The following is a 27,509-nucleotide window of genomic DNA, read 5'->3' as shown; positions in this document are numbered from 1 at the left end:
GCTTGATTTACTGTTTTGTAGATTGTATAGACTTAAGAAAATGATGGAGATAATTTTAATAATGAAGATTAAGCTGAAAAGTGTATCTTGTAAATATTTTTTCAGAGAGATGCTTGTTCACCACTTACCAGTATACTCCTGTACCCTATTCATAGTAGGTCAGTAAAATTCACATTGAAAGGATATCTTTTTAAATTCACATTAACAAAAAGGTACCCTGGCTCTTCTTTAGGATTGCTGACAAAAATTTAGATGAGAAGCTAAAAGAAGACGTGAACTAGAGCTTCTCTGGGTAACATAGACCAGTCAGAATCTCTGGACAAATATATCAGTTCAATCCTCAAAGCCTCCTCCACTCCTTTCTTTTCTGAAGATGTAAGAACTCTAACTTGCAGGGAGGAGGGCACAGGTGATACAGGTAGCAGGGGACAGAAAAAGCGAGCAATGGAGGGAGGAGGGCATACATGGAACCTGGAAAGTAACAAACTTCCTCCTCCCTTCCAAGGTCATTACACAGACCTGAAATAATAAAAATAGCAAAATATTGACACTCCAATTTTACTGCTTTCAATTATAGCTGGTGAGCTTTAGTTTTACTTCTTTTTTGCAAATCAACAGTACAACAGAGGAACCTAAAGCAGCAGCAACAACAAAACCACTTAGAGGAAAATAAGTCTTTTAATGAGAAGTGGCTTTTTGTGTGTGGCAATTGGAATGATACATTTACTAAGAATAATGCATCTTACTTAGCTAAATGGTTATACTCCTGCTTCTTTCAAAAAGAAAATGCTTCCATGCAAAAAGTTTCTGAGTCAAACATTCTGGAGAGCAATTTGGAACTATGCCCAAAGGGCTATAAAACTGTGCATACCCTTTGACCCAGCAATACTATTTCTAGGTCTGAGTCCCAAAGACTTAAAAAAAAGGAGAAGGGCCCATAAAAATATTTATAGCAGCTCTTTTTATGGTGGCAAAAAATTGGAAATTGAAGGGATGCCTATCAATTGGCAAATGGCTAAACAAATTGTGGTATATGATTGTGATGGAATACTATTGTGCTATGAGAAAAGATAAGCTTAATGCTTTCAGAAAAACCTGGGAAGACTTACATGAATTGATGCAAAATGAAGTGAGCAGAACCAGGAGAACATTGTACACAGTAACAGCAATATGTATGATGATAAACTGTGAATTACTTAGTTATTTTCAGCAATACATTGATCCAAGAAAATTCTGAAGGACTTATGATGAAAAACGCTATCCATCTCCAGAGAAAGAACTGAGGGAGTCTGAATGCAGATTGGAGCATATTTTTTTCATTTCTTTCTTTTTCTTTTTTGTAACATGGCTAACATGGAAATATATTTTGTATGATTTCACATGTAAAACTGATGTCATATTTCTTGCCTTCACAATGGATGGCAGGAAGGGAGAGAATTGAGAACTCGAATTTTTTTTAAAAAAAATGAATGCTAAAATAAAATAACAAAGTGGGGGAAAAAAGATGTTTCATCTAGTTTAGGGATGCCAAAGAATGACTCTTTTTGCTACTAAAACTTAGGCATCCAATGTGTCAAATGCTGGCTTGAGCCTAGGGAACAGCAGGAAAATTTTAGCAAAAAGGTTTTTCCCTAATTAGCTAGCACACATGAACTAGTAAGCTAGTATAGGTCCTAACCACTTGGCCGCCACAGTCTTAGAGTTGCCAGTAGGCTTGGATCAATTAGTAACTATAAAATTAAAGCTAAACATAATTAGTGTTTCCTCCTGGGCCTACAGTCACTCTATCATTTATTATTTATTTATTTATTTTTATAGCTGCTTAGACAAACTACTGCTCTGAGCAGAATTTAAAAAAAATTTTAGACAAATACTAAAACTTAAATACACAATAATAAAAGAAAAAGAAACATTATAAACTTAAATACAAAATAAGAATAGAAAAAATACATGTCATATGCCTAGCAGAATGTGAGAAGATTCAAAATATATAGCAATAAATTTCCATTTCAAGAAAACCTATAAAATAAATACTATTCATTCTGTTGAGAGCTGTCCATCTTTGCTTCCTTGTAAGTTTTCTTCTGTTCTATGTTGTGCACTTTTTACTTTGTTCTTTTTCCCCCTTCCTCCCCCCCTCCCCAGACTACAATTAAGCATACACACACACACACATACACACATTCATATATATACATAAATACATATACTTTCCCTAACAAATTCTGATCTTTGTTTATGTTTCTGTGTATCTCTCATTTCCTACTCCTCCTGACTCCTCTATCTCACTTCTACCTGCTACCTTGCCCTCCTATTACTTAACCTACCCCCCTACCCCAGGGATCTCTCTTATCCTCCCCTTCACATAAATCTAAATACCCTTCTTATAACCCCCTTTGACCTATTCCCCTCTAAAGATCCCTCCCTTATCCCCCCAAGGACCTCTCCTTTATCCTTCCATTCGCATTAATCTAAATACCCTTCTACACTCCTCTTAACCTATTCCTTCATCCTCCCCTCTAGAGATCCCTCCCTTATCCTCTTCCCCCTACCCATCCCCTTAGCATTTTATTTATTTCCGAATTCAGAAGACTTTAATACTCTTCTAGATATATATGTATTGTTCCCTCTTGAACCCATTCCCTATGAAAGTAGGTTTCCAGAACTAACAGCCCTTCTCTCCCATCTATTTTCTTTGTGTCAATTCTTCCTCATTTGTATAAGATAATTATTCATTTTAGCTGTTCCTAAACAGTTTTACTTTTTAAAGTCATATCATACTCAGGTCTACCCCAATCTTTCTTATGAACTACCCAATTACTAATAGCAATCTTAGACATATATTTTACATTTCACATAAATAAAAGTCTGTCCCTATTGAGTCCCTCATAATTAGTCTTTGGTATGTACTTTGTATTTCTCTTGGCTCTTGTGTGTAAAATCTTCTATTAAGTTCAGGTTTTGTTTTTTTAATGAAGTCCTGAAAGTCTGACAATTCATTAAATATCCACTTTTTTAAAATTCAGGATTATGCTTAGCTTTGCCGGGTATGATATTTTTGGCCAGAACCCCAGTTCTTTTGCTCTTTGATATATAATAATCCAAGACCTGCAGTCTTTTAGTGTCACCACTGCTAGGTCTTGTGTGATTCTAATTATGACACCACCGTATTTAAATAGTTTTTTTCTTGTTGCTTGTAATATTTTATCCTTGAGTTGGGGGTTTCGGAATTTGACTATACTATTCCTGTGGGTTTTCCTCATCAGAGCTCTTTCAGGTGGCGATTAGTGGATTTTTTCTATTTCTACTTTCCCCTTGTATCAGTAAGGCAATAATAACAATGTAGATGATAACTATCAAAATGCCGATACATTTCTGTATCGCAAAGTATACAAGACTGTCCACATAGAAGGTAGAAGAAGTAAACCATTTATTCGGACACCAGAGAACCAGATCCCGTAAGCCATCTGCCCAATTCATCACAGCAACGAAGCATCTGATACATAGTATCACAACATGGAGTCTCGCCATCCCAAAACCTCTCTGAGCCCCTGCGGGGGTCTTCCCAAAAACAAAATCACAGTACAGGTGTCAATCTGTTCATCTATCAGAAGTCGACTTTCCTTACCTCAGCTCTAACAGTCACAAAGGTCATTAACAGAACAGCTCTCTCTCTCTCTCTCTCTCTCTCTCTCTCTCTCTCTCTCTCTCTCAGCATTTCCTGTGACATAACTTCCTTTTCCTGTCAGCAAGCTCCTCCCACCCCATGTGACTTAGGCTTCCTGTGACATAAGCAGGTCACATGGCCTATTAATGGGTGGGAAAGATCTTCAAATCTAAATTCCTACTATACCCCTATTGTTCTAAAGCTTCAGGGCAATTTTCTTTAATTATTTCTTGTATTATTATATTGAGATTCTTTTTATGATCATCTCTTTCAGGCAGCCCAATCATTTTTATGTTTTCTCTTCTTCATCTGTTCTCCAGGTCAGTTGTTTTTCTTATGAGATGTTTCACATTCTCTTCAGTTTTTTCATTCTTGGTATTTTTGTTTTATTATTTATTGATTTCACTGGCTTCCCTTTGCCCAATTCTGATTTTCAAGGAGACATTTTCTTCCTTAAGATTCTGGATTTCCTTTTCTAATTGGTTCACTTTCTTTTCATAATCTTCTGGTTTTTCTTGGATTGTTCTTATTTATTTATTTTTTAGTTTTCCTCCAATCTCATTTCATTTTTAAAGTCTTTTTAAAATTCTTGTATGGATTCTTTTTGGGCAGGTGACCATTTGCCATTACTCCTTGGGGTACTTTGCTTCAGTATCCTCCTCTGAAGATGAACCCCTGTCTTCTCTATTCCCATAGGAACTCTCTATGGTTGAATTCTTTCTCCTTTGACTGTATATTTTAAAAATTTATTTATAGTAGCTTGGATTTTGTAATCACCTCTAGCCCTGGAGGATGGTGCCTCTGGCCTCAGATCCTCCTTCAGTTCTCCCCTCTGGCCTGGAACTGAAACCAAGACTCCAACCTCCTGTAAGTGCCCCCAGCGAGTGGTGCCCTTGCCCCACTGCTTTTGCATTCCCCAGGCTTCTTGCCCCTGCTGCCCTGAGTCTCCACAGCACAGTTGAGGCTGGTATGCCTTGTGAACAAAGGTTCCCTCAATCTTCCCCAGCTCAGATGCCCAAATCCCCTCACTGTCCTGGGGGTAAATGTCCTGTGGCTAGGCCTAGGCAGCCTCCCAATCCACCTAATCCCAGGGTTTGCTGCTTGTTTTTTTTTAAGCAGATTTGGACCTAGCCTGGAGGTATTTACTCTTAACAGGGTCCAAACCTCATCTGGGGATTTTTCTTTGAATCTTCTCCTATTGTCCCACAGGGACCACTGTTCTACACCCTCCTCTTATTTACCCTGAGGTGCTGTTTTATCTCTTTTGTGGGAGAAAATCTTGAGAGTTTTTCCTGACTTACTCCACCATCTTCCCAGAACACTCCTGAACAGAAAATTTTTACATAACTTGACACTGTGCAAAACTTTAAAAGGTTCTCTCTGTCTCTATCTCTGTCTCTCTCTCTGTCTCTGTCTCTCTGTGAGATATACATAATATGAAAAGCTTGGACACATTTAAAAATGGATTTGAACTCAGGTCTTCCTGATTCCAGCAATGTATCCATTGTGCCACCTAACTGAAGCAATATTGGCCCATGTTTTTACCCAAGAAAAACAAATATGTGGCACAGTGAAAACAGTGCAATACTCTGGGCCTTAGGTTCCTTATATGTTAAGTGTTGGGGAAGAAGGAAATACTCTTTGAGGCCTCTTCCAACTCCACAGCTATCATCTTTTTAGTGAGTGACAGGAAGCCTGGTTAGATTTTACACTAGAGTAAATCCCAGCCAATCAGATATGCCATTAAAATGTGCTGTAGGTGTTTCAGCAAGTGGCTTTATATTAGGGGACACTCAATAGCCATTATTTTGGGAAACCACTTGAAAAGCCCATTTATTTATAAATTACGTTATGTGTTATGTACCTAATTACTTATCCAGTCATGGTAACTGTTATCTTCCCCAAATTAAAAAAGAATAAACACAGACATAAGTGGGGGTAGAGCCAAGATGGCAGCTGGAAAGCAGGGACTTGCCTAAAACTCTTCCCCAGGACCCTTTAAACACCTATAAAAATGGCTCTGAACAAATTTTAGAACTGCAGAACCCACGAAATAGCAGAGAGAAGCAGGGCTCCAGCCCAGGACAGCCCAGATGGTCGCTGGGCAAGGTCTATCACACCCTGCTGGGAGCTGTTTTAACAATCTGGCTAGCAGCTTCTGTGGGGGTACGAGATTCACCCACAGCCAGCACCCAGAAAGCCGCCAACAGCACAGGTTCTTCCGATCTGCTTAATTAAGGAAAGCAAGGTAAAGGGGTTGACGAGCTTACTTTTAATTCAGCATTCAAATATCATTCCTTTAGTTCAGGGGAAAAAGCCAGCACCCTGAACTTCAAAACAAAATGCAAACAAATTACAAACATCAACAGACTTTGTCTGATTCAATCCCAACACATAGTTACCAGAGTTCAACAAAGTTTCAACATCCGGGTTTACAAGCTGGAGGGCTCCTTAGCTACAGCTGCCTGGAGTCTGCTCATAAACACCATCTCCAGAGCCCCGCACAAATGGTTCTGTCCTCCCTTCTTATAGGGCTTCAGACATCAAACATCATCTGAATCACCAGAGCTCAGGCTCTGGTGATTGGTTCTTGAGTTGGCCCCTCCCCTTAGGACCCTGGGAGGTTCACATCCACATGGATTACGTTAACACCTAAGGGGGTTTGGGCCTGGGGCTTAGTACCTAGTAAGGCTCACTGAGATAAATTGAGTCACTCAAAGAAAACAAAGGCCATTCTGGTTACAGGAGCAGAGTGGAGTAGAGCCAAGCCTGAGCTGTGGCCAGACTAACCAGACCAGGAGCCGGGCGTAACAAGTCGTAGTGCCCTGAATCAGTGAGCTGTGGCAGTTACCAGACTTCTCAACCCACAAACACCAAAGGCAACAGAGAAGGTTAGTGGAAAAACTGCGGAATGGAGTGAAAGGAGCTCATGGGCCACCGCCCTCGGGGTGGCAGAGGTGGTGCAGCTCTGAGACTGCTTCCAGAGCTACAGCTGCAGTTGCTTCTGGCCCCAGGCCCACCTGGTGGGAGGAATTAAGTGGTGGATGAGAGCAGGAGTGCAAAGCCTGCTTTTCCCTGCCTGGATCTGGGCCGCAGTCCTGGTTGGCAGTTCTTGGGGGAGAAGGAGCTCTGGTGTGGCAGAGCTTGCTGTGCAGAAGTAGCTCTGAAAATAGCAGCGCAGCCCCTCAAACTTGGGACAAAGTACTCTCTACTCTACAAGCAATCATACCCTGATGAAAAACTCAAGGGTCCAATAGTTGGCTGGGAACATGGCCAGGCAGCAAAAACAGACTCAGATTCAGACTCAGACTTTGGAATCTTTCTTTGGTGACAAAGAAGACCAAAACATACGGCCAGAAGAAGTCAACAAAGTCAAAAAGCCTACATCAAAAGCCTCCAAGAAAAACATGAACTGGTCTCAGGTAATGGAAGAGCTCAAAAAGGATTTGGAAAAGCAAGTTAGAGAAGTAGAGGAAAAACTGGGAAGAGAAATGAGAGTGATGCGAGAAAACCATGAGAAACAAGTCAATGACTTGCTAAAGGATACCCCCAAAAAATACTGAAGAAAATAACACTTTAAAAAATAGACTAACTCAAATGGCAAAAGAGCTCCAAAAAGCCAATGAGGAGAAGAATGCCTTGAAAGGCAGAATTAGCCAAATGGAAAAGGAGGTCCAAAAGACCACTGAAGAAAATACTACCTTAAAAATTAGATTGGAGCAAGTGGAAGCTAGTGACTTGATGAGAAATCAAGATATTATAAAACAGAACCAAAGGAATGAAAAAATGGAAGACAATATGAAATATCTCATTGGAAAAACCACGGACCTGGAGAATAGATCCAGGAGACATAATTTAAAAATTATTGGACTACCTGAAAGCCACAATCAAAAAAGAGTCTAGATATCATCTTTCAAGAAATTATCAAGGAAAACTGCCCTGATATTCTAGAACCAGAGGGTAAAATAGAAATTGAAAGAATCCACTGATCTCCTCCTGAAAAAGATCCCAAAAAGAAAACTCCTAGGAATATTGTTGCCAAATTCCAGAGCTCCCAGGTCAAGGAGAAAATGCTGCAAGCAGCCAGAAAGAAACAATTTGAGTATTGTGGAAACACAATCGGAATTACACAAGATCTAGCAACTTCTACATTAAGGGATCAAAGGGCTTGGAATATGATATTCTGGAGGTCAATGGAGCTAGGATTAAAACCAAGAATCACCTACCCAGCAAAACTGAGTATCATTTTCCAAGGCAAAATATGGCTTTCAATAAAACAGATGCCTTTCAAGCTTTCTCAGTGAAAAGACCAGAGCTGAACAGAAAATTTGACTTTCAAACACAAGAATCAAGAGAAACATGAAAAGGTAAACAAGAAAGAGAAATCATAAAGGACTTACTAAAGTAGAACTGTTTTGTTTACATTCCTACATGGAAAGATGATGTGTATAATTCATGAAACCTCCGTATTAGGGTAGCTGAAGGGAATATACATACATACATACGCACACACACACGCAAATATATACACATATATAGACAGAGTGCACAGGGTGAGTTGAATATGAAGGGATGATATCTAAAAAAATAAAATCAAATTAAGGGATGAGAGAGGAATATACTGAGAGAGGGAGAAAGGGAGAGATAGAGTGGGGTAAATTATCTCACATAAATGTGGCAAGAAAAAGCAGTTCTGTTGGAAGGGAAGAGGGGACAGGTGAGGAGGAATGAGTGAATCTTGCTCTCATCGAATTTGACCTGAGGAGGGAATACCATACACACTCAATTGGGTATCTTACCCCACAGGAAAGAAGGAGGAAGGAGATAAAAAAGGAAGGATGATAGAAGGGAGGGCTGATAGGGGGAGGAGGTAATCAAAAGCAAACACTTTCAAAAAGGGACAGGGTCAAGGGAGAAAATTGAATAAAGGGGGATAGGATAGGAAGGAGCAAAATACAGTTAGTCTTTCACAACAGGAATACTGTGGAAGGGTTTTGCATAATGGTACACATGTGGCCTATGTTGAATTGCTTGCCTTCTTAGGGAGGGTGGGTGGGGAGGGAAGAGGGGAAAGAATTTGGAACTCAAAGTTTTAAAAACAGATGTTCAAAAAAAAGTTTTTGCATGGAAGTAGGAAATAATATATACAGGCAGTGGGGCATAGAAATCTATCTTGCCCTACAAGAAAGGAAGGGAAAAGGGGATGGGGGGAGTGGGGTGACAGAAGGGAGGGCTGACTGGGGAATGAGGCAATCAGAATATATGCCATCTTAGAGTGGGGGGGAGGGTAGAAATGGGGAAAAAATTTGCAATTCAAACTCTCGTCGAAATCAATGCTGAAAACTAAAAATATTCAATAAATTAAAAAAGAAAATTAAAAAAATAAACACAAATGAAGAAAAATAATTAATATTAATTTAAATGTAATTAAATATTCGATTTGCTTATATTTTCAGCAGGCACTATCATTTAGCCTACTCTGACTTGTTGAATGTTTCATTACCCACAGATACAGCTCCATAACCTTTTCCTCTCTTTGCACCAAAGAAGTGTGATATCTAATCCAATAGCCACATTCTACGTGAAGATTTTGCTAATCCCTCTATTAGTGTCCTCCCTCCCCAAAATATATATATATATATGTCTATACATATATATATGTATACAATCTATTTATATATGTACATGTTGTCTTTCCTGATAGACAGTAAGCTTTTTGAGGGCAGGAACTATTTCTTTCTTTCTCTTCCTTCCTTCCTTCCTTCCTTCCTTCCTTCATTCCTTCCTTTTTTTCTATCTTTTTTTCATTCTTCTTTTGTACCTCTAATACTTAGCACAATGCCTAAAACAAAATAAGTGCTTAAAAAAGACTTGTTGAATACAATCTTAGTACAAGTCCCATTACTTATCATTACAGGACTATTGCAAGGGCCTCCTAATAGGCCTTCCTGCCTCTTCTTTCTTCCCCTTCCAAACACTCTTCACACTAATTCCAGACTTGTCATAGATTTGATCATGTCACTTCTCCACTCAAAACCCTCCAGTGGTTCTCTATTGTTTACTGAATAAAGCTCAGACTCATAACACCCTTCCTTTCCACCCTTTTCTCATACTCTTTCCTCTGTACAGTGTTTCAGATGAACTGAATTATTTTCCACCTTCCCTCTCAATCTCAACGCCCAGTACTTTCCTCATACTCCACTTTGGTAATATTATTCTTATGCAAAATTAAATAATATATGCCTGTCGGCTGGGTTGTCACTACGAAAAACTGTGAAGTAGAGAAAACTTACATTTGGTGTACATCTATCTACCTTCCTTTTCAATCATAACTTTCTTCTGTTTCATGGTATCTCTTCAATCTCCTCTGTTTCATCTTTCCCCAGCCCCTAAATTAGGCTCCATACGTAATTGCCTCCATACCTAAATGCCTTTGTATAAGTAATTTTATATAATTATTCATAAAATAAATTATTACTTGTACAATATGAACTCATAATCAACTCTTGGCTATATCCACTAGAGAAAGGGGCCAATGACATACATAGTCATTAACTGTTGATAATCCCCAGACTGCTTACATTGTCCTATAGAAAATGTTTTGAATAAGGGTGTTTCATGTTCTAGGAACATGACAGGGAAAGAGGGGAGGTTTTAAAATGCTATGCTCAGCAATTGAGCTTGACTACGGGAGGGGAACCTCAAACTTCAAATAAAGTAAGAGTAAATAGAAATGGAGGAATTTGTTATGGGTGAACTAGCTGAAAAGTCACTAACTAGACAGGAAAAAGTTAGAGGTCTCTGAGGAGTAAATATAAGGCGAAGACTTAAGGATGTTTAGAACTGTCCTATCTAGACGGCACAGGCCAGGCCTGGAGTCAGGAAGATGTGAATTCAAGTCTAGCCCCAGACACTTACTAGCTGTGTGATCGGGGGCAAGTCATTTAACTGTATTTGCCTCAGTTTCCTCATCTGTAAAATGAGCTGCAGAAAGAAATGGCAAACTGCTCCATTATCTTTGCCAAGAAAATCCAAAATGGGGTCATGAAGAATCAGTCAGACATGACTGAAGCAACGGAACCGCAACAATAACAAAAGCTTTTAAGCATATATAAGGAACGAATTTGTTGGAGGCAGCGGCATTGTCCTCCAGAGGCATCAGAGGTAGGACCTTAAAAAGCTATACATTTATTCTGTACTTACAAAGACCAAGAAAAAGCCACAATAATTTAAGGGAAAAAATCACTGAAAATAAAATCTTTTTAAATGTCAAAGACTACACCGACACACCTCTACTTCCATTTTCTTACAATTTCCTACGATCAATGTTGAAAGTGTGAAAGGTGCTGCTGAGATTACTTTCTTCCTTTAGGTTCTCATGCATACCCTGTGGTTTCCACGGAGTCTTCTTTGATCCTGCCCAACGAGAAGAAGAGCACCTTGCTTGTACTTCTTACCTGTATCTCTCCTATTCTCCCTTGCATCTAAGTTATTTGTGTATTCGACCTTCTCATTAGTTAGTGAATTCCTTGAGAACAGGGTGTGTGTGATATCTATCTTTGAATCCCTGCCACCTAACCTAGTTCTTTGCATAGTATATAGGTGCTCGAAAAATGTTGGTTAGATTTGTTGACTCAAAGGGATACGCCAATAAACATCATTACATAGTCATAGAACATTCCCAAAGCCAACAATACCTATTTCCATCTCTGTACGTGACTGTATATTTCAGCATGCTGGAGAGAGGCAGCAAGGTGTAGAGGATTTCTCCTCTCTTTCCTGGCTAAACTCCTTGAGAAGATTGTCTAGAATTGTTGTTGTTGAGTCATTCAGTCGTGTCTGACTCTTTCAGACCCCATGGACTTGTCCCTGGGGTTTTTTTGGCAAAGACACTGAATAGTTTGCCATTTCCTTTTCCAGGGTGCCCCACTTTATAGATGAAGAATTGAGACAAATGGGCAAACTGCCCAACGTCACACAGCTAGGAAGTGTCTGAGACTAGATTTGAACTCATATTTTCCCAACTCCAGGCCCAGCACTTTGTCTACTGCACCACCAACCTGCTCCTAGTACCTTTCCTTTCATTCCTATTTTCATTCTCTGCAGTTTCTTATGTTCAGGCTCCTGACTTCATTTGCAACTCCTCTCTCCAGAGTTATCAAGCGATCTCATAAATTGCCAAATCTTATGACCTGTTTTCAACGTTCATCCTTTTTGATCTCTTTGCCATCTTTGACAGCAACAATCACACTCTTCTCCTCGATTCTCTCTTCTTGATAGGAAATGGCAAACCCTGATACTACTCTTTCCTGGTTCTCCTCCTAATTATCTGATTGCTCCTTCTCAGTCTTCTCTGTTGGATACTCATCCAGGTTACACCTGCTAACTCTGGGTGTTCCACAGAGCTCTGTCATGGGCCCTCTTCTTCCTCTATATGATTTAACTTGGTGATCTCATCAGATTATCTCTCTGTTGATGGTGCTCAGATCTATTCATCCAGCCCTAACTTTTCTCCTAACCTCCAGATTCAGATTTCCAAATGCCTTTTGGAAAGCGCAAACTAGATGTCCCAGAGACATCTTAAATCTCACACGAGCAAAACTGAATTCATTATCACTCCCCTCAAGTCCTCCCCCCACCACCCAAATTTCCCTCTTACTGCCAAGCATACCACCATTCTTCCAGTTATTTAGGTTCATGACCTCAATCTTTGATTCCTCACGTCCCCATACCCCCTCCTATCCAAACTGTTGCCAAGGTCTGTTGCTTTTATCTTTGTAAAATCTTTTACATATGCCCCCTCTGACACTGCAGTCTTCCTGGTGTAGGCCCTCATTACTTCATGCCTGGACTATTCCAATAACCTGCTGGTCGGGCTCCTTGCCTCAAGTCTCTCCCCACTCTAGTCCCTTCTCCATTCAGCGGTCAATGTGATATTCCTGAAGTATAAGTCTGACCATGTCATCACCCTTCTCTGCCTGCCCCATTGGATACACTCCAGCGGCATTCAAAGCCTTTCACAACCTGCTTCCTGCCTACATTTCCAGTCTCCTTACACATATTCTGCTATTCAGTGACATTGGCCTCCCTATTGTTTCTTGAATAAGATGCTCCATCTCAAGACTCTGGACTCTTTTACTGGTTGTTCCTCATCTTTGTCTCCTAGCTTCCTTCAAGTCCCAGCTAAAATCCTGTAGTGTCCCTCTATTTCTATAATTTCTATAGTTTGTTAGCATTTTATCTTGTTCTGGTCCCCTGACACCGCCCCCGCCCCCATGCTTCTAGTCAGTATAGTAAGTTTATAAATAGCCAGTATAAAGTGGCAATAACATTTATAAGCTTACTATATAGGGAACCTACAAGTCACATGCAAACTATCCCAAAGACCAAAGAAGCATAATTTGCAAATGTATTATGTATTAACCAAAAATGTGCTGAAACCAGGGGCAGCCACCTAGGCTTTTCTGTCAGTCTTTTGGTCCTATGATAATATAAATCTCAGATAAGCTCCAGGCATCCCGCAGTAAGATCAGTAGGACGCTAAGTAATACTGATAACTTTGAGATGATATTAATTCTAAAATCTAACCAACAACTTTGAAATGATTTGGACATTTAGTTAATTAACCTCAAGGTGGCATAGATAAGAGCTTTCCCCCCAAACCCGAGAAAAATAAGACCTCAAACTCTGCCCCCTCCCCCAGTACTCTTCCATCCCTATTGTGTTCAGGCTACTGAGTGCTCCTAACTCCTAACCTAACATGGTTACATGAGTGATCATCTGTGCCTCTCCCTCCTCCCTCCTCTTCCTCACATTTCCCTCACCATCCTATCCATGTCCTCACACCATCTGCTTCTGTACCCCTCTCACCCCTTGACCCTACGTGCCTTCTTAGAATATAATTGCAGTGTCACTTCCCATTGCCATTATGGTCTTTCCCAGTGAGTGCCCAAAGAACCTGGAGTACCTGCCCCATTTCATAATTTCATTAATTAATTAGTAATTTATATAGGAAGCCTTTCCGGATCCCCCTTAATGCTAGTCCCTTCCCTTCATTGATTATCTACAATTTATAGATCTTGTTTGTACATAATGTTTTTATGTCATCTCTCCCATTAAATTGTGAGCTCTTTGAGAACAGGAACTGTCTTTTGCCCTTTTCTTTTTTTTGTAACCCCAATGCTTAGCACAGTGCCTGGCACATAGTAGGTGTTTAATAAATACTTAGTAACTGATTGAATTGAGTGCTGGACTTAGAATCAGCAAGATGGGTGCAAATCCATCCTCAGGCAGCTATAAGCTATGTGACTCTCAGCAAGCCCTAACTTTCTGTGCCTCAGTTTCCTTATCTGTAAAATGAGGGGATTGTACTTGAAAACATCTTCCAATGCTAAGTCTATGATTTCAGTTATGTGGGGAAAGGGCATGGACAGCAACAGAACTCATACCTTTTCTTATACAACAGCTTTATTGGACTCTTTGGACCATGATAAACTTCATCAGTCCAGTAGCATGAAAATGTCTCTAGTTCAGGTGAACGGCACTTGGTATACTGAGGCTTCCCAGAAGGCTCTGCAAAACAGAACAGAAAAGAAAAGTATGAACCCACTGCTAGCAAAATAATAAGTATATGAAGGTAAACTTATTTTTGAATAGTCTAAAGCACCTTTAAGAAGTCAGCCAAAGTAGAATGGGAAGAATATCTGCATTATCTTGGTCTACCATATCTGAGACAGTGGGAAGCTCTGGTAGCTTTTTTTTTAAATTCTGGATCATGTTTTTACATCAAGCAACCTTACTGCAAGTTTCTGCCTGAATTTCAGGAGCACACAATTCAGTTACTTCAAGAAACAGGACTTTTGTTTTCCTAGTTTCCTAGTTTTCCTAGTTTGTCTACAGGTTGGAGCAAAGGAACAGTCTGAGGTACCCAAGGAGGAGAAAGAAGCATCATGGGGAAAGAACACTGGAGAAGAGGCAGGAGAACCAACGAATCACTTTACAATTCTGTTTAGTTCTATTGCACAAATGCTCATTGAGCATCTACTGGGTACAGAGCATTATGCTATGATAAATATAATAGATTACATGATAGGTATAAAACAAAGTGGCTATGGGAAATCTGAGGGTGATGGTCTTAGCACCAAGTTGGGTCAGGGAAGGCTTCATGGAGGAGAAGAAGATTAGAAATTCAAAAGGCTAAGAGGGGAGAGCAGAACATTCTGGCCATATAGGGAACATCATGAGCAAAAGCATGGAGGGAGGAAACTTGAGGGAATGTTCAGGAGAGAAAGTAATACACTTTGGCCGAAGGATAGAACACATCCTTCCGATTAAGGTTAGAAAGCTAATGAACTGTCAGATTTAAATATAAAGGAGCCCCATCTTGGTGGGTAACAGGGCATCTCTGAAGGTATTTGAACAAAAAAAGTGAAATGAAATTCTATACACCAGAATATCCATAATCTCTCTTAATCTTTTCATTTCTAGCTATAATTTAGAGCAGGGTTCAGCAGATTAGGACTTGTGGGCCAAATCTTGCCTGCTGCCTGTTTTTGTACAGTCTCAGAGTTAAGAATTGTTTTTACATTCACTGTTTTTAGCTTTTGGGCTGCATAAAAACAGGCAGCGGGCCAAGTTTGGGCCTCACTCTGTAGTTTGCTGACCCTTGATTTAGAGTCTGGTTCAAACCTAGGCAGGCTAAAGATGATTCTGGCAGTGGTGTGGGGGACAGATGAGAGGTGAGAGAGAGTAGAAGGAGGAAGAGGCTCTCATCATAGTTCAAGGTAGTGGAAATGAGTTCCTTTGGATGAGTAGTAACAGTTGGAATACAAATGAGGAGATTGATATGAGATGGAATAAACAGTACTCCACTGATTAGATAGAAGAGGTGAGGGAGAGGGAATAAGCAAAGCTGATGTGAAAGTTTTGACTACTAAGGTTTTTGGTAAAAGATAATGTTTGGTTTTTGACATATTAAGTTTAAGGTGCCTCTGGAACAAACAGATAGAAGATGTCATAGTCAATTAGAGCTGTGGGTCTAGGATTCAGAAAAGAGGTCATAATTAGAGATGCAGATTTAAAAGTCCTCTGCATAGAGCAGGGATTCTTAACATGGGGTCCATAAATTTGCTTTTTAATATTTTGAGAACAATATTTCAATCTAATTGTTTTTCTTTATAACCTCATTTTATGCATTTAAAGACACTCTTTTGAGCAGGCCATAGGGTTCACCAGACTGCCAGGGGTCCCTGATAAAAAAAGTTAGAAATTTTGAGTTAGAGGAAACAGTCAAAGACACAGGAATCAATGAGATTGACAAAGGAGAGTGTGAAGAGAAGGAAGATGGCTGTGATAAGACCTTAGAGGAACACCAAACTTCAAGGGGTGGGGAAGAGGACAAGGAGCCAGGAGCAAAGAAAAAAGGAGTGATCAGAGAGGTAGGACGAGAACCTATTGTACTATCTCTGTCTATATTATTCTATCCCTGTCTCTGAAGCCAAAAGACAAGAGATCCAGAAGGAGGGGGTCATCAAGAGTGTCCAGAAAGGTCAGAATGATACAAACTGAGATTTGACTTGAGGATTTTCAGTGTCCTGTCAGAGGTCAGTTTTGTACAGTGGTGGGGGAAGAAACCAGATTGCAAGGGTGTTGAGAAGACAGTGAATGTGAGGTTGCAGAGAAATCACATGGAGAAAACTTTTTAAAGAAGTTTAGCATGGGAGATGAGAAAAGAAAAAAAAGAAAGTAGCTAGATAGGTTAGAAAGTCAAGGGAAAGGTTTTTTTCCCTAAGGTATTAGGACACCTGAGCACACTTGTAGGTATACAGAAAAAAGTCACTGGAAAGAGATTGATGGATTTGCACGAAAGAGAGGGAATAAAAAGGAGGCAAGTTTTGGAAAGCCAGAGGGGATGGGATGAAAAATACAGGTAAAAGAATTATCTCTAATCTCTTAGAGGCCATTGACCTGTCCATCTAAGGCTAGATTCTCGTCCAATCTCCTTATTTTAGAGGTGAGACAAACGAGGCCCAGATGGGGGAAGAGCCTAAAGTCACATGAGGTTCTGGATTCCAGATGCGGTGCTCTTTCCCTCACCATTCTGGAAGAATGCAACATGCACTATAACTCTGTTAAGGTCATCATTTGAAGTCAGATGCTACCACTGAATGATCGGAACTAAATCTCACTTCATTATATAAATTATCTTTAAATAAAGGATAAAAAATACAAGTAACTTCAGGTTCCTTTACTTCTTTTGTATTATGCATGTCACAAAAGGGCAGAGGTGCACTAGTAAATGTTTAATAACCAGCTCTGGGGAGGGGGTTGTTCATAGGACACACTTTTATGCTGTCTGTATTATTGATATTTTCTTCATCACTTTCTGAAGCCTAGACAATCAAAAACGGTCAATCAAGCCCTGATTTGTAGTGTTTGCTAATTTCCAAGGTGTAATTGCTCACACTGAAAATTCTTACCTCAGCAAAAGGGCAAAATTTACATCATTCCTCAAAATACAAACAAATAAGAAAAATGGCCGTTGTTAACTTTAAAAGTTATGAATATTATAAAAGGTAAAAACCAATCTAAACCCTATTTTGTTTGCTTAAACTTAGCAACGGTACGGCATCTCTGTTTCTTCTTAAGTCCAGATGTATGGAAAGCTGCATATTCTCTCTCCATCTTGAGCCAGGGACATTGGAAATTCATGGTTATGGTGTTAATGTGATGAAGTGCGTGCCAACATCTGGTGCACTGACATACACATGTCATGAGGGAAGCTCCCTTTTGCAGTGTATCAGGACATGACAATGCCCAGAGTCAGAGGGGAGCAACAAGAGGGCGGCGAGTGAGGCATAGTTTGGGGTGCAGAAAACCGAGGAGCACAGAAACATGACTAAAACACACATCGGCCCTCCCAAGAATGCACGTCATTAGAATGGAAAGGAGGCTTTGGCACAATTGGAGAGTCTTGCTTCAGGTACACAATTAGCTAGATAACCATTTACAACATTGGCCTTGGTATCATCCTTGATTCTTCATGTTCTCTTAGTGCGTGCTCTCTCCAGAATGTATAATTAGATGCCAAGTCTTCTTTTGCTCTGCCATGTTAATGGGAATTCTAATTATGTTAGGTATTTGTTAAGTTCAGAATAAGAAAAAAATTAAATGAAAAAATTTTTAAAGTATTTCAAGAGACTGATGGAAGAGCAGCAACCCAGCAGGTCCTCAAAGATTTGAGTTGTATCTGAGGCATAAACAAAAAAATATTCCTAACTTGAAACTCAAAGGCAGCTAGGTGGCCCAGTAAGAGCACTAGAATCAGGAAGAACTGAGTTCACATCTTACCTCAATACATTTACTAGCTGTGTGATCCTGGGCAACTCACTTAAAAGCTATGTGCCTCAGTTTCCTCCACTGTTAAATGGGGATAATAAAAGTACCTACCTCTCAGGGTTGTAAGGATCAAGTGGGATAACATATGTAAAATACTTAGCACAGTGCCTGGCACATTTTTTGTTGTTCAGCTGTTTCAGTCATGTCCAACTCTTTGTGACCCCATTTGGGGTTTTCTTGGCAAAATGTACTGAAGTAGTTTGCTATTTCCTTCTCTGGCTCATTTTCACAGATGAGGAAACTAAGGAAAACACGGTTAAATGACTTGCCCAGGGTCACACAGCTAGTAAGTGTTTGGGGCCAGATTTGAATTCATGAAGATGAGTCTTCCTGACTCCAGGCTTGGCACTCTATACTGTGCCACCTAGATGCCTAACCTGGCACATACCAGGTGGTTAATAAACACTTGTTTCCTTATACTTTCAATGTGAATAGGATTTCTTTTAGCATGTTTATTCAATTTTGTTTTGTCTTGGCCTTTTAAATGAGTGATCTGCACCTTCCCACTTCTGTGAGACTGTGGCTTGCAAACATTAAGTCACTTTTTGCTTCTCTGTCTTCTGGAAAGAGTAAGTCAAAGTTCATTCTTTGACAAGCCCTTTTAATCCAGGGCAAACAATCCTTGGTGAGTGAGACCTGACAGGTGGAAAAAGTAGGATATTGGAATGAAACTGAAAATGCTGCTTTCTGGCTAAAGAAACTGGTCACTTAATGTTTTTGAAAAAAAGGACTGGTATAAACCTGTTACTAAAATCTTTGGGGACACATGTATCATATTAATTAAGGCTATGAATGAAGAATAATGAAGAATAAACTAGGCAGGAAAATAAACAGAGCAGCAAGTATAAATGCCCCAAATCAGTCTCTTTGGTTGAGGAAAGGGACAAAATCCCAAATATTCCAAATAACTTAAAATTGAGGAAATCATAGGATAGGAATTGTAGTATTTAGAGTTGGAATGGATCTTAGCGAGCATCTGATTAATCTCCCTCATTTTACAGCTGAGGCAACTGAGGCCTAGAGAAGTTAAGTGACTTCTTTGTTCAAGTTATACAAAGAGCAGAGCTGCTCTGTGAGCCTGGGGCCTCTGATGCCCGAGTTTCTCCACTACAAGTTGACAGTCAGGCTATGTACCTCCATCTGGTCTCAATTTCTGGGAATGTGCATAAGGAATTGACTAAAAGATCCTGAATCTGCCCAGAAACTTAGAGGAAATTATCTCTACTATTATGCTACTGTTTTTATAACTGCACATAGAAGACTAGAGGCACCTTGGAAGACTTGGGTTCAAGGCCTGTCTCTGACGCAGAACTAGCCCTGTGATTATAGGCAGGTTAATTAATATCTTAGTAACAACAACAGAAGACAGTGTTGCCACCCAAGGAAGTATAAGGGAGGCCATATAACTTCACCAACACCCTCTAGAAAGGAAAAGGACCCTGTAAGTTTGATGCTGCCCCCAAGCTAAGGTACCACTTTGTAGATTAAAATGCCTTATTATAAGGTTATTTTAGAACTTGATTCACTCAAGTCTGTACCTGCCTTATACCAAATTCTGCCCTGTATTCTTATGCTGTCTGCCTTCTAGCAATCCTCATCTCCCTCCCATTGACCTTAGACTGTTCCCCTGGGACCCTGAGCTCCGGTAGGAGAGTTTTCTGGGTGGAAATCAGGTCACCATCCCCTTTGCTGTTTTAAATCTACCTGCAAAAAACTGTAAAATGTAATCTGGTCTGACTCAGTGGTAGGCTCTGTCATGGCATCAAGATCATGAAATATCACAAAATCATAGGTTCAGAGAGCTAAATTTGAGAGGAATCTTAGACGCCATTGAGTACAACCTCCTTGTTTTCCAGTTGAGGAAACTGAGGCCCCAGGTCAGGCAGGCAGTAAAGATCAGAGGCAAGATCTGCACCCAGATGATTTGAAAAGGACAGTATGCTGCTGGTTCTTGCAGGATTACTGCTGGAAAAGATTCAAAACCTCAACTTCATTAGTTCTGGAAATCAGTTTTTAAAATAAAATAGGATGATAGCATGTCTTCGAATGACAGTGTGGATCAATGGAAAAAACAAGTGGCTTTGGAATCAGCAGACCTGGGTTGGAATGTAGGATCTCCTACTTAATGTTTGTATGACCTTGGCCTGAGCTTCCTCATCAATAAAGTGAGAGGGAAGTAGCCTTGATGATTTCTAAGTCCTTTCTAGCTTTAATTCCTATGATCATTTTTATGAAAATTAACTGGACAAAATAGGAAGCTATTAATCACTGTTGCTTTCAATGATTCCCAGTGCTTCAGTGAAGTCTGTATAGGGTTTTAGCCCTTAGCCCCAATAGGGCAGAGACTGCTTACTCGTTGTATTTCCCAGAGTGCTCAGTGCAATGCAGAGATAGATGACTGTTGAATGAATGAATGACCTCACTTTGAAATAAGTAAGGGCTTCTTCCATACAAAGGGTTTTAGAAAAACAAATATGGCTGAAGGAAAAAAGATCAATTTTTACTAAGAGGATCAACTAACACCTTCCCTGCCCCAAAATTCACTACAAAGAACCCAACTCAAAAGTGGTACAAAGGATTCTCAAATGAAAACAAGAAAAATTAGAAAAATTTGTGGAATAATGATAATTCTTATTTCTAGATCACTTTAAGTTTTACAAAGTACTTTCTTCACATCAACCTGGCAAGCTAGGAACCGTAAATACTCATGCTCCCACTTTTCAGGTAAGGAAACTGAGATGCAAGGAGGTTAAGTAAATTAGCTGCTTACATAACTTGCTAGTGTTAACACGGGAATTCCAACCCAGTTCTGGACTCCAAATTCAGAGCTCTTTTCACTATACCATAACTATTTCCACTTAAATGAAATAAGTGGAAAAACAAAGATAAAAAGATGAAGTATGCCTGAAAAATAAAGAGAGAAATGGTGTTCTAAAAGAAAGTTACAAGGCCTTAACTACTGGATGCCTTTTGGTTCATTTTTGCATTCAGAAAAACAGTCCCACAAACAAAACTACATATGCAGTCAATCAATGGTCAGTATAAGAAGGGGGAAAACCAGCCAAAGCATGCTCAGTCAACCTCATCTGGATAAAGGAGGATGATTTCAGAATGTAATTTGTAGTGAGGAAATACTTATTAACTGAGATAGTTTTCGTATGTTCTGAGGATTGCACAAGTTCATTAGTCAAGGCCAAGTATGGTGAAACTGTGATGTTCCCTCTGGAGATAATAAGCTGAGATATGTGGAGGGAGAAACAACATTTTAGAAATGTTGTATGTGACTAAGAACCTCAGTGTTAACCAGGATGTGCTGACTGGGCTCTTCTTCTGCCTCAAAGTCATCCAGGTCTGCCACCTATGGCTTTTGCAATAACCTTGTGACCACCAGATCTGGGAGATGCTGTAGGTTCCAACAACATCCCTTCCAAACGTGGGAACCTAACACCTCATTGGCTAGGTAAGCTTCACTTAGCCACCACAAGAAGCTGCTGATTGGTGTGTACCGCAAACCAGTCTACAAAAAAGTATGTAAGGTATCCCTCCTCTCAAATAAACTTCTTTCTCTTCCAGTTTGGCTACTCATTCTATTTGACTTCCAGTCATGCAGAGCTGATGATGGCTGAAAGTCTATTTGGTCTCTCTAAAAACTCAGGCTGACAGATTTTCTAAAAGATGGCAGAGCTAATGTGGCCGGTCTACTTCTTGGAGACTTCTTCTGAAATCTCTGTGGCACTGACAACAGTGGTTTGGGAGACTATTTGCAAACAACCATAATCATAATTAAAAAAAACCCCAACAACTTTACATTTTGGTTAGAAATATAAAGAGCAGGGTAAACTTGGGTCCTAAGAGTTTTGAAGATATGACAGAGTTTGACTTGTAGAATAAAATCGTTTAACCCCAAAGTGGCTACTTTGGGGGAACCCAAACTGTGTCTATGCGAGGATGGAGTTATATCACCTTGAATAAATGTTGATGGTTTCAACACCTTTGCTTCCTCAAATCTCCCTTTCACACTGGGAAAGTAATAGAGAAAGGTCAGGGTGAAGAGAGTAGGATAATGCGAATTATGACCTGTAAGTTTCTCAGAAGAAGATAAAAATAAAAAAATAACTGTTTATCTGGTTGTCTGAGGGTTAGGTATTGTGTCATATAAATTTTCTGGGTTAACTCTGAAATTTATTATTTTTAAAAACAATTTTAATGGAAATCTTTCTAAAACGTACCACACAGCAAGCTCCTGATTTACTAAAAAGTAACGCTGAGTATAACAAACTTTTCTTGATGACTGAAGGCCATTATTAAAGAAAGTCATTGTATTATAGTGCTGGGGTGTCTAGGACTGTTTATATTGTCATTAAAACCATCTAAGAAATTTTACAGTTGGTGATTCTGGTGCCTCTGGTATTTTCACTTCATAATGTCACAGTTTCTAGAAACTCTCTCTTTCCTTTTGCTTCTAATTTTCTATCTGTAACAACTCAAGAAAAACTGGACTGCCAAGGGACACTGACTGGGTCACCAAACTTTGTTAAACTGGAATAAAACTAAGAACAGACTTTTAAACATGATTCTATACACTATTCTAAAGCATTAAGCCCTGATGACCTGAGAGAGGGTGCTGCAACCCCTTCTGGGGAACAAAATGCATGGGCTTATGTAATGCATAGCATGTTTTATAGTTGTTGTCTTCACTGCCCAGAGTTCATTTTCTCTTTTAAGTTTGGGCCTGCCCTGTTCTGGAGGACTGAATTTACAGGCAGTCTGACCTCTAGCTCAGAAGGGAATATTATAGAATTCATAGGGGAAAGTACAGCTGATCTCAAACTAGCTAAAAACAAAGGTCCTTTGGTAACAGTTTCTTCCAGAAATATAATTGAAGGAAAATTTTGCACAGCTTTGGGGGAAACAGTTACTAATGGGAGAACAGAGTTGCCTTCCATCTGGTATTTGCTTGATCAGTGTGGGACCTCCTAGCATGTCTGCATGAAGTCCAAAACGACCTCTAGAAAGTCCGTAATGTTCGTTGTCACCTCTTTCCCTGGTATGCTTGGGTGGTATGGATGGTGGCTGAGATACCAGCAGCTTCCCAGCAGTAGGTCCATTCACAGGAAAGGGAGAGGTGCCTAGTCCAGAGTTAACACAACAAAGTCCTCAGCAAAGTCCCAAGTTCTATTTCCAGCCTCCCCTCCCCTCCCCCACCCCCAAGCCTCCTCACTGCAGTTACCTTCCCAAAGCTCTGTCTCAAGTCTAGCATATGCATCATTCTCCCAAACATTCTCTTGTTCTCTTAAGTGTTCCTTTTCTGTTTAAAGAGCTCTAGCAAGTCAATAACCTCTCCAACTAAGAACCTCTTCAATCCCTCTTTGATAAAGTTAGTCATTCAAGACAGATCCTTAAAAAGTGCTGGTCTGTCAATGATATCATAAATGTCTTGGTAAATCACTCCTGTCAAAAGAAGCTGAGACATCATAGGAAAAAAAACACATTATTTCAGCATATGGAACCTTCATAAAGCTGGTGGGTTTGTTTCTTATGCTACAGGATTGCCAGCGGTTAAGAAACAACAAATGTCAATTTACTAAAATGGGATGCAGGCTAGGAGCAAGGAAAAGTTTCGGTTTAATGACAGAATTTGGCAAATACAGGATGTTAAGGATTAGATGTTGCCAAACGTAAGGAATTCACTTTGATACTCGATCTTTCTGCAGCTCACAATGGAAATGGTGTCGGCACAGCTGCAAGTCTCCTTTTTAGAGATCTTTAAAGCTGAAGAGTCAGAATTGTTCAATGGAGGAGGGGGAGTGGTTTTAATTAAAATCCTAACCTACTTAGGAACAGTTTCCCAGTATATTTTTATGATAGCAGGGTGAGGCTATTGAGTTCAAAAGACATAAATGTTGGACATACAGTTGCTTTAGGATTAATGCCAAGTCAATGCAAACTTTTGCATTCTCTTAGAAATCTGTTTATAGCACCCACTACACATTTTTTAATGCCTTAGACTGACAGGAGGGAGGACTTAGCCTTTTGAAGCCTGAATTCAGCTTCTATTCCTGGTTTATTGGCACCAATGAAAATGAGCTGTGTCATATAAGGGAGTCTCTGGATAACTGAAGCTTGCATCATAGCTCTTGTCACTTCATTCATTCATTTTGGATGGAGAGCATTCTGAAATGTATTCCATATGTATGTGCTTGCTTCCCTAAAGAAAGTATTTGTTTTTTTTTTGTGTGTGTGTGGTGGGGGTGTGGGTGGGGTCCTGGTTCCTGTGATTTCACTGGTGCAGGGAACTCCCAATGAGGAACTTTGTTCTATTGATGGACATCTGCAACTTTTCTGCATCTGAGTCTTGGAGATTTGCCTGAGTGCACTGAGGAGTTAAGTGACTTGCCCAGGATCACACAGTCAGTATATTTCAGAAGCACTATTTGAACTCAGGTCTTCCTGACCCTATTTACTCTTGTCAGATTTCTATCCATTATGCCATGCTGCCTCTCAGAGAAGTTGGGTATGTGAGGGGGCATCTGAGTGGATTTCCTTGAATTTTGCTGTGCTGGAAGATACCAGATCCCTTGGAGAGTGCCCCCCCTTACTCTCTCCCTCTCTCTCCCTCCCCCCCACCACACGACAGAAGGAGGGAGCGGGAGAGAGGGAAAGAGGGAGAAAGGTCCTGAATCCTTCTCTTTCCTCCTCCCTTCTCCTGCCAACGTATCTCTCTCCCCAGTCCTCCATTTCCTTTTTACTTGTGGCCTAAAGGATAATAAGTGTAATTCAACCTATTCTTGATAATTTATAGTCATTATTATAGGTCAACAAGGATTTATTAAGCACCTATTGTGTCAGAGGATACAAAGAAAGTTTGCAAAAAAGTCTCTGATTTCAAGTAGCTTATAGTCTAATGGGGGATGGGGGCAGGGAGGGGAGACAACATATAAGCAATTATATACAAACAGGTATATACAGGATAAATTGGAAATAATCTAGGAGGATAAGGTTCAATTGGAAATTAAATTAGGAGCATTATATTCAGGAGTACTCAGAAAGGTTCTTCACAGATTCCTTTCCTTGAGGCACCAAGGAAGCCAGGGAAGGCAGGAGGAGGAGGTGAAGAGGGAATGAGTTGTCAGTGTAGGGGGTAGTCAGTAGAAGTTTATGGGGTTGGGAGATGGAGTATCATGTTAGAGTCTGGCGTCCCTGTATTATAGAGTATGTGGGGGGGGGGGAGTAAGGTATAAGAAGACTGGAAGGGTAAGAGGAAGCCCTATTATGAAGGGCTTTAAGAGACAAATAGGTTTTTATATTTGATTCTGGAGGCCATAAAGAGCCACTGGAGTTTCTTGAACTGGGGGTGGGGGTGTGTGACATGGTAAGTAAGACCCAGCTTTAGAAAGATGAATTTGAGAGCTCAGTAAAGGATAGCCTGGAATGGGGAGACATTTGAGGCAGGGAGACCAACCAGCAGGCTTAACGCAGGTTATAAACATCTGTTATTATAATTTAAAGTTTAAATTTTTCTCTTTGCCCGTAATGCCAACCTATTGACAGATGATGGAGAAACTAGATTACCAAGATTCATAAGGACAACTTGCTAGGGGGCAGCTAGGTGGTACAGTGGATAGAACACTGGCCCTGGAGTCGGGAAGACTTGTGTTCAAATCTGGCCTTAGACACTTAACTAGCTGTAGGACCCTGGGCAAGTCACTTAACCCCAATTGCCTCACCCCCCACCAAATAATACCTTGCTAAATGACAATAAATAAGGCTCAGGGTAAGTAGAGTACAGCGGCAGCTGGATGGCACAGTGGATACAGCGCTGGGTCTCCTGGCTGACCACGTATAGAGGCTTGGTGAACTTAGTTCCGGACATGAGTGACTAGGGGAAAGCACTTGAGTAGGGGAAGGAGGGGGGAGATAGTTTTCTGGCTCTCTTCAGAACCCAGAGGAGTCAATAATTCAGGACACACTCAGGCAAAATTGGTCAGTCTCCCCATAAGAGGTAGAAATTTTACAGCTGGAAAGGATGTCAGAGATCATCTAGTCTAACTCATACATGAAACATGAAACACCTGTACAACATCACTCACAAGACAAGTCCCACCTTCTGCAAGAGACCTTTCCTCATCCCCTCCCCCTCTACTGCTAGTGTCCACTCCCCCAAAATATCTTCCTTGTAGTCTGCGTGCACCTTGTATGTACCTTGTTATTTATGTAATATCTCTGCCATTAGAATGTGAACTTGAGGGCAAGGACCATATTTTTGCCTGTCTTTGTATCCCCAGAGCTTGGCACAGAGTCTGACATGTACTAAAACTTTAATAAATGGTTTCTGATTCGCTGATTGAATGCAGCCTCATCAGTTCCTTTCATCAAACTCACTTTTTCTTTCTGCTCTGGAGACAAGCCTGTTTGTGTAAAACCTCCAAATTGAATATTTTAAGAGAAGGAACCATTCACAGTCACAGACAGGAATTTTGCATTTAAGGAGACCCCAGAAATAATTATGGGGCTAAGAATTTCAAATAGGTTTCCATCTAGGACATAGGCCTACATCCCCAAATGGGACAGTACCTCTAAATGCCCTAAAGTGGTCAAAGCCTTCTAGCTCCTTCATTGAACTGCTACTGAAACCAACTCTGAGAGCTCACTGTCACTTACCAATTAGCCCTTCAGGGTTTAGAGAACTATTAGAATGGAAAGACCAACAACTTTCATGGAATTCATTAAGGAAGAGAACATACTAGGATTACAATAATACCACTGATCCCAAAAGGGAAACCTGCAAATACAATAGGATAGAAAGGAAATCTCATAATCTTAAAAATTGAAGGCCTTGGAAAACACATTATATACACACATTTTTTCTTTAGCTACCATCTTTCTCTTCTCTCTAGCTTACTTGGTGTATAATTCCATGTTAATTTTACGATCTTGTGTATCCTAGAAAAAAAATAGTCCAATACCCCAACAGGGCAATGTTAGCTACCCTAATATTTGAATCCGATTACCAATTTCTAATATAACTGGATCATAGATTCAGACCTGGAAGGGGCCTGAGAGGTTATTTTTTTATGATTAGGTTCTTTTTTTTTGTTTGCTCATTTTCTGGCCTATTTATTGGCTTTAGACTTTATGTTAACATGTTGGGCTCTGTTCACCTCTGGGGGGATGGGAGAGATGAGTGGCCTGAGCACGTCTTTTATGTCATTCTGTTGCTTTCACAGCTGTAAGTTTTCAATGCTTTCTAGGTGGTGTGATCCTGGAGTAGGTCCGTTCACTGCCCTCCTGGTTTGCACTCTGCAAATTCCTGACCCACTTTGGGTCTGTTGGTTTGTAGGTGGTTGAATATCCATAGATTACTGCTGGACTCAGTCACAGTTAGCCTACTTCGAGGTTCTGCAGGTTCAGAGAGACTAAACTGCTAACTCCCCATTGATCCTCT

The 27,509-nt window shown here is 40.2% G+C and overlaps 1 protein-coding gene across 3 annotated transcripts in view; it reads right to left on the bottom strand.

Moving 5' to 3' along the window:
- GHR (growth hormone receptor) overlaps window positions 1-27,509 on the bottom strand; it is a 332,257-nt gene that overhangs the window by 28,932 nt on the left and 275,816 nt on the right. For all 3 annotated transcript variants that reach the window (XM_036759521.1, XM_036759535.1, XM_036759529.1), the window contains one exon: window positions 14,116-14,239. In XM_036759521.1, coding sequence (XP_036615416.1) covers window positions 14,116-14,239 — 124 coding nt within the window. The remainder of the gene's footprint in view (window positions 1-14,115; window positions 14,240-27,509) is intronic.

The sequence above is a fragment of the Trichosurus vulpecula genome, chromosome 1 (genome assembly GCF_011100635.1).
Source record: "Trichosurus vulpecula isolate mTriVul1 chromosome 1, mTriVul1.pri, whole genome shotgun sequence".
NCBI lineage: Eukaryota > Metazoa > Chordata > Mammalia > Diprotodontia > Phalangeridae > Trichosurus > Trichosurus vulpecula.
The sequence above is the reverse complement of the archived record's forward strand: the minus strand, read 5'-3'. Positions and strand labels throughout refer to the sequence as shown.